The sequence below is a fragment of the Eutrigla gurnardus genome, assembly GCF_963514095.1.
Source record: "Eutrigla gurnardus genome assembly, chromosome: 19".
Taxonomy (NCBI): domain Eukaryota; kingdom Metazoa; phylum Chordata; class Actinopteri; order Perciformes; family Triglidae; genus Eutrigla; species Eutrigla gurnardus.
The window spans coordinates 13,779,389-13,787,348 of NC_139930.1; the positions used below are offsets into that span (position 1 = coordinate 13,779,389).

A 7,960-nucleotide genomic window follows, 5' to 3' on the forward strand; every position below is an offset into this window, starting at 1 on the left:
GGGAAAAAATGCCAGCAGGATAACATGACGTGGATTAAAGAAACTTTATTCAGACAGAGTACAAACACTAAAACAAGACAATTAAATGATGTTCTTGCAAAAAGTAGTTAGGGTGTGTATAACATTTAATAGAGTAAACATTCCAACACTATAAGTAATAAATATGTTTAAGTACACAGCATTGTATTAGTAAAACAGTATGAAGGTTATTAGTGAGTTGCCCTCACACAGAGACACAGACATCTCTAACTAAAATGGTATAAGCATGCAGCTACAGCAGTACTGGACCTATACTGTATGTTGGTGGCATTTTCTCCACAAACAAATTGATCAAAGTGTCACCGATAAGTCAACTCTGCAACATTTCCTCCAAATTCAAAAATAAATGATGTTCCACAGCCCATGTGTAATAATCTGACACTCAGTATTTCTTCTCCCTTTTCTTTCATTTTCGGCTACTCTCTGCTCCGACCTCTCCTCCTTTATTTCTTGGTCTCCTCGATCTGCTCCACCTCGCTGGATTCGTCCACCACCTTGCCGTTGATCATCGTCTGAGTCACCACCTTCACTATCTTCCTGGTGCGAACATCAGGCTCCTCTGCACAGACAGGGATGAGATGAGGTGAGGTGAGATTTGAATGAGATGACGGGGGGATGCGACGGAGAAGAGATAAGGAATGAGATTAGTTTTTTTTTCTAAAAGAGTTGAAAGGATGTGAAGTAACGTAAGTAAAGGTTACTTTAAAAGGGATCACGTGAGACTTACACAGGTGAGAAAGTAAGCTGTGAACAAAAGAGACCACACAACATGAGAGGAGAAGAAAATATGAAACAATTTGGATTTAGATGATGAGAGGAAGAATGCCATGAGATGAGATGAGGTGGTATGAGAGAGGAGAGAAAAGAAAGCAGAGAGATGAGTCATTTTAATCTCATATTCCTCTGTAATTTTGTTGAATCATGTGCCTGAGTATTGCCTCACTGCTCTCCTGCCGTTTTATTTCCCCTGATGTAGTTTCACATTACGTGCTTGTACTAAATTGTGACGTCTCAAGGAGGTGTCACATTCTTGATTCTTCTAAGCACCTTGCAGTTTGCTACTCTTGCTAATCCAGCGGCATGAGTCAGTCAGATTAAGACAAATTGTGGGTGTGAAAAGAAAATGTTTTCACACCCACACATCTGTTGCTATAGGAGCCGAGCGGTTAGTGGCGCTTGCATTGTTTTGAGGTTGATAAAACAGTCGTTAATCCTGGCGTGCTCGGGTGTGTGAAGGAATATATGTTTGTGTCTGTCTGCGAGCCTCCCTTCACCGCTGTCAAATTACAACATAAACATGTGTGAACAGTTTGCTCTACTTATCGCCTTCATTGTTTTCGCCTTTGGTCGCTCTTTACCTCCCTGGTGTTTCCTTCAGGTGGTGATAAGGTGCATGCAGAGTAAATGAATGAACGGCGCGTCACTTTTTGCTGTGTTTGATGTGCCGTTATGGAAGAAATGTGATTGGAAAGTCTCTCTGTTCGGAAATACGTAAGAAATGAAAAGTGAAGCGCTCACTTTTTGGAGGAGCGGGAACTTCCTTGACTCTGAAGGGGATAGAGAGGATAACATGTTAGCATTAGCAGCTTTGGACTTGAACTAAACAACAAAATAAACACATTTAAAGTGAACTTTCTTGCTGAGAGTTCATTGAGAAGATCGATACTACTCTCATGCCCGTGGAGCTAGCTTAGCTTAGCATAAAGACTGGATACAACGGGAAACAGGTTTACAGGCCACTTCCAGTCCTTAATGCTAAGCTAAGCTAACAGCTTGCTGAGCGGTATTGAACTCACGCCTCCTCCCCCTCCAGCAGGCGCCTGTAGGTGGCGATCTCCATCTCCAGGTTCTGCTTGATGCGGAGGAGCTGCTCGTAGTCGGTCTTGGTGCGCTGCATGTCCAGCCGGAGCTGGGAGAGGTCGTCCTCCAGCTGGCTCAGGGTGGCCTGCAGCCGCTCCATCTCCGTGGAGTACTTCTGACCCGTCTCACCCAGGTTGCCTTCCAGAGCTGCTATCTGAGGAGAGGAAGGGGAAATGATATTACCCTAATCCTCCTCAAATGTCTTCATCCGCCTAATTCGGTAATGTTGGTGGGTATTGAAAGTTTTTGGCTCCTAACATTTCCTCAAACCTCAGTGTCTCCTGATTCTGAAACTACTTCCAAAGCCATTATCAACAAAATACCTGAGCTGACAAGGCCTTGGCATCCAAAACAAACTCGCTGCTCAGACACGATTACCCATCTCACCACTGAAACTCACGACCCGTGCGATTTAGCAACCGAACACGCCGCGTCTTCGTGTGACTCGCCAGCGTGGGAGAGCGTGTTTACCGTCAACACGGGATTAGGAGAGCAGAAAAAAAAAATCGTTCTCAGGCGCTGATAAAAAAAAGAAAAGAAACCTGTCTAACAGACTCAATCTGAACTTCTGTAAGGATTTTCTGTGCTTGGTATTCGACAAATCCCATTTAATCCCGGTCTATCTCCAACACAAAGCTGTGTCTCACCGTGACTTTGGGAAAAGGCAACATTATTATAAAATCATGGTCGTGGTATTTGCATGGCTTCATGTGCATTAGGTGTTGTTTGCACTGCTCCAAATGTAGACGTATCACTTGCACGATTCTTTTAAAACTAGAAACACAACCACGTCAGGCTTCTGCTCTCAGAAAGGAGGAACATGCAGAGGTTTCTGGAATTAAATCCCCCCATTATGTGGCTTGTGTGTGTTGGTGGGATAGTTGGACCCTCCCTCCTCAGGCGTAGCCGCTCACCTGTTTGTGCAGACCCTCCAGCTCCACCTCCAGGTTCTGCAGGAAGCGCTGCCTCTCGACCAGCTCGCTCTGAGCTCCTCTCAGAGCCTCGTTGCTCTCCTTCACGTCATTCTGCACCGTCTCCAGCTGGAAGAGACACAAAAACGTGACGCCTATAGCATTTATTTCTATTTTTTTTTCAAGATTTTGGTGAACTTTCAGTCCGGTACGATGAGATAGGATAGGAGGGCTAAACATAGTCAGGTGTAACTATGAAATCCTCATCTATCATTTCAGTGATTCTCATGCAAAAACTGAAGAATTGTCAAATATTCTCATGCTCAAGCTTCTCAAATGGAAGGATTTGCTGCTTTTTATTAATATTTTTGGGTGTTGGACACTCACACTGACGTTACCTTGGCCTCTTAGGAATATAGGTGTTATTGGACAGTTTCACTAAATGGAACTATCAACAACATTTCAATGAATCGCCCGATGAAAGAAAACGTTCCCGTCATGAGAGAGAACTTCCTCCCCTCACCTTCTTGCGGTACCACTGATCTGTTTGGTCCTTGTTGTTCTTGACGATCCCCTCGTACTGGGAACGCAGGTCAGACAGAACGGTGCCCAGCTCCGGCCCGCTGGCCGAGTCCACTTCCACATTCACCTCATCTCTGGCAATACGACCCTTCATCTGCTCCAGTTCCTGTAATATTAAGAATAATGCTTTAGTGTGCATATGTCCGCTATTGGAATAAAAAGAATGGTTTTATGGTTGCATTGCAACATTTGGAACAAGGAATAATTAATTGTTAATTCTACACAGCAGGGTGGCAGAGAGGACATCTTCATAATTTAGATGTTCTCCATGAATAGTTGATGTTGCAGAGCTCACCTTACACACACACACACACACACACACACACACACACACACACACACACACACACACACACACACACACACACACACACACACACACACACACACACCTATTCATGCATGTTCGCTGGATCTCTTTCACTCTTGTTTCTTAATGACATTGTTTTTTTTTTGTGATTTGGTTTTAATTTATGTGATGTTTATATTCATGCACAACTATGCAGCATTGATCTAGGTTCCCTGCTGCAGGACAGGGTCAAAGCTTTAACATGTAGTCAAAAAAGGCAAACATGCATGTTAAATAAGTATACATAGATGATAGCCATGTAGGATGCATGTGCATGGAGCATTCTAGGACCCCCAGAGGACAGTCGTCTGGACGCTTTCGGATCAGCTGATTGGGCAGAAAGAGCCGGTTTGGGAAACCAGATCTCCCTGCTCCTTTTGTCTATAGTAACCAGAGGACCACCTCTCTCTCGTCCCCCCCTCCCTGTTTAGGCTAAAGGGGACCTCTTGAGTCGACCAATCTGGGTCAGCCTGATATCAAACAACTTGTTGTTTGTGGCGGCAGGTTGGAGAATCAGAGAGAAGGGCCAAAATGAAAATGAGATGAGGCAAATGTTGAGTAATGGAGAAGTAAATGTGATAAACAGCGTGTTAAAAGACCTGCATACCATAGAAATGTGGACAAAGGAGAAAAGAAGGGATAAGAAAATGAGTCCAGAATGACTCACCTCCTCATGGTTTTTCTTGAGGAAGTACAGTTCTTCTTTCAGGCTGTCCAGGTCTCCCCTCAGGGAGGAGATGATCTGCTCGTGGTCGGTCTTGGCCTTTTTCAGAGCGATGCAATCTCGCTCCACGGACTGACCCATGACCAGCTCAGTCTCCCACCTAGATCAGTCCAGATAAATAGAGAGAAAGATGTTTCATTCATGAAAAAGTCATAAAACCTCAACGAAAGACATGAATTATTATTATTATTAATCACTCACTTGATTCTGAAGTCATCAGCAGCCAGCTTAGCATTGTCGATCTCCAACATGAGACGAGCGTTTTCCAAAGTCCTCTTCCTCACCTGACGAATACCACCGTGGAGAAACGACAGCCTTTAAAGTCGGTCTTCACAGAGACGTCACATGCTTTCAGTGCTTCTTGTTATATTTACTTTATTTGGTACACTGGAAGGAACCAATGTTACAAAAGGACACTTGAAAAAGGAACCCTTGTCCAATAAGGAAACACATTCCTTCTTCATTAAAATGTAACTTCTTCTGTTTTCTGTCAAAAATAATGATTAACTTCAGGCTCAGCTTGGTTTGGTTAAGTTAACTCAAAGACCAAGTCTGGGTCAGATTCTGCCTCGGATTGGACGAGGTGATGCAGCTCCGAATAAAAGCCGACGCACACGTCCACATTTGCATGAAGGTTTTGTCTATGTAAAATAACCAACGCCATGATAACCTTGAGCTTTGTGCGTTGACAGAAAACGTAGAATCTGTATAATGTGCGTCTGGTGCGGTTGCCAACCTCTTGCTCAACGGCGTGAGCTTGGGCCATCATGGAATCAAGGTCATGACCTTTGGGAATGCGGTCCAGCATCAGCTGCTTAATCCTCATCTCCAGGTCTGCGTTGGAGCGCTCCAGTGAACGCACCTGCAGGACGACAGAGAGGGTTTAGTGATGATTGTTACAGCTGGCTAATGGTACCATTTCCTTGTTTGCACAGTGGAAACACATATACACCAACAGCTCAACAGTGTTCATGTATCAGACCTTGTCCAGGTAGTTGGCCAGACGGTTGTTCAGACTCTGCATGGCTTCCTTATCGTTGATGCTGTTGCCATGGACGCCGTTCAGCTGCAGGCTGGTCGGCCCGTTGAGGTCCTGGCCGATGGAGGCCGAGCGGCTCAGAGGGCTGGCGGCGACAAAGGACACCGAAGCACGGGAGCGAGCGCGGCCGGTGTCCATCAGAGAGCGACTGGAAAAGGAGGGCTGACGGTTCATAGAGAAGCTCCTCACTGAAACGCTGGAGGACATGATGGCTGGCTGTGAGGGAGACAAGAAGAGCACAATAAGATGTTACGGCTCAGATCAGGGATGGATGTTTCAATTACAGATGTTAAAAGGAAAATAGATAACTTCAAATGCCAGACCTACTGCAACCATTTATAGCAATAGTGTTTCATCTGAATGTGGAACAGTTATTTTGTGGCACTAGAGCGGATAAGTTTTATTCAAGCATTTGGCTACAAATGCAAGTAGCAGCTTATATTCAAGATGCATGAACACCCCAGGAGAACGATGGAAGGAGTACTTCAAGGAGTGTTCGGCCGGCTAGTGGCTTTTCAAATGAACCATCTATATGGAAGACATTTAGCCTCTTCAGTCTGTCCGTCTCCGGTTCAACACACAGTTTCAACTCAAGTCAGTGTAAAATCAAAATGCAAATGAGTAAAGCTGGGTGGAAGGAGAGCCTCTCTAGCAGGACTGAGAATGCTCTCATGAAGTCTATTACTATGATAATAAGGTGCATTCAAGAGAATAATGGAGGATTCATAAAAAATAAATAAAAAACAGACAAGTGAGGCGAAGAGAAGTGGCTCCAAAAAAACCACAAGCTTTCCTAAGGGTGAGGAATACGGAGATGTTGCTAAATGTGACACAAAATGTGGGGTAAAAAGCTTATGTTTCTCTTTAGATGCCTACGTTGTAACCTAATTTGATAGACAGTTTAACAGGTGTTCACATTACTTCCTGGACTTTCAAGCGTGACCAGTGGGTGTGTGGACAGTCTATCTTTGTCTGTGTGCGTTTCTGTAGATTAGCGGTCCAGGGAACCTCTCTGTCTCTCTGTCACTTGATCCTTGCAACACCGTTCCCACAACACTACAAAGGAGCCAGCAGGAGACAGGCCGTCCTTGTTCAGATGAAAGATAAAGCTTGGGAAAATGATGGGGAAAATATTCAGAGTGAATTCCAGTGGAACAAGGAAACACTTTGTTTAGCGGGAAATGGACTTTGATTGATATAGAAATAAAAAAAATAAATAGGTGCTGAATGAAAGGGAACAAGAGGATAAGATTAATTTGCATGAAAGTGGAAGAAGCCTTTCCTCGTAATTAGAATTTTGATTTAGATCGATGCTTCATTTGAACAAAACTCACAAAAATAACCAAGTGGAATCATTTAAAACAATTATCATTAATTCTAATAAATATAATTGCTAAGAAATAAAACTTCTTTTAAAAACTCACCAGGATTTTCTTCAGATAGGAGGCACAGTGGGATCCAGAGGAATAGCGGAGGATCTGTGCTGCTGATGGTCCAGGTGAGCTTATATGCAGGTGTGGAGTGGGAGGAGCCAGCCCCGAACAGGAGGTGCATTTACTGCACCTGAAGATTGTGAGAAAGGAAGTCTCGTTATTCAACACACGTTTCCATTACACCTGCTGAATGTGGTGGAAACTGGTTTATGATTACCTGATGAGAAATAAGAATACAACTCCTTACAGAGCTTTTAGTAATTTACTCTATAAAGAGTCCAAAAACAGGCTAGCAGTCGCTACAGACGGACTGTAAACAGACAACGTCTAATAAGTCAAAGCCCTGACAGGGTGTCCAAGCGGACTGCATCACCGACATACAGCTTCAGAGCAAACTATCTGGCCAGATAGGGGCAGACTCCTGAAGAGTCTGACCAAGTCTTCAGTCTTGAGAAGGGCTTTTTATACAGTTGTTTGTGATGTGTCATCAGAGAAGCATTGTTCCGTTGTTTGTGTAGAAGGAGAACTTTGTCCAGAATGTGGTGTTTGAACCACTCATCTAGTGTCCATAGGTCCATATTGACTTGCCAGCTGTGCTGGTGTCACAAGATGCATTTTAACACATGACACATGACATGAAGTGCAGAATACAGGTTACCTCATGACACATGGAATAGTACGAGTTAAAACTACTCAAACTACCAATTATACTCTAATAAACTACTAAATGAAAAATTCCCATCACCAGGAATACTGAGGCTATATATTTTCAGAATGTCAGATCAGGATATTTGTTTCCCAGTGTGATCAGTTCTGTAGAGTTGAACTTGGCCTCAATCATCTATTTGTTTAAACATCTTCCCTTTGTCTACATAAACATCCCTACCAGGATGTGTCGAGACAAAATCCCTCTTCACACATTCATTAAGAGTTGTGTTTGTGTCAACCTGGTGAATGAAACTTCAATATTGACTCTCCTTTTAGCTCGGTTTTTGGTCTCCACCAGCTCCTGATGGAAATAGT

General features: G+C 43.7%; 1 protein-coding gene across 2 annotated transcripts; it reads right to left on the reverse strand.

Moving 5' to 3' along the window:
* Window positions 1-29: 29 nt before the first annotated feature.
* LOC311030165 (keratin, type I cytoskeletal 18) lies at window positions 30-7,057 on the reverse strand. Of its 2 annotated transcripts, XM_084035771.1 has the most exons (11): window positions 6,929-7,057; window positions 5,448-5,720; window positions 5,202-5,327; window positions 4,667-4,749; window positions 4,409-4,565; window positions 3,334-3,498; window positions 2,814-2,939; window positions 1,836-2,053; window positions 1,558-1,586; window positions 767-783; window positions 30-598 (listed from the first exon to the last, which is right to left on the reverse strand). In XM_084035771.1, exons 2-11 carry the CDS (start codon window positions 5,709-5,711, stop codon window positions 569-571), a joined length of 1,215 nt encoding a protein of 404 aa, XP_083891897.1. In that variant the 5' UTR covers window positions 5,712-5,720; window positions 6,929-7,057; the 3' UTR covers window positions 30-568. The 2 variants fall into 2 exon arrangements, with proteins under 2 accessions (XP_083891897.1, XP_083891896.1); XM_084035770.1 differs by lacking the exon at window positions 767-783.
* Between the last annotated feature and the right edge of the window lie 903 nt (window positions 7,058-7,960).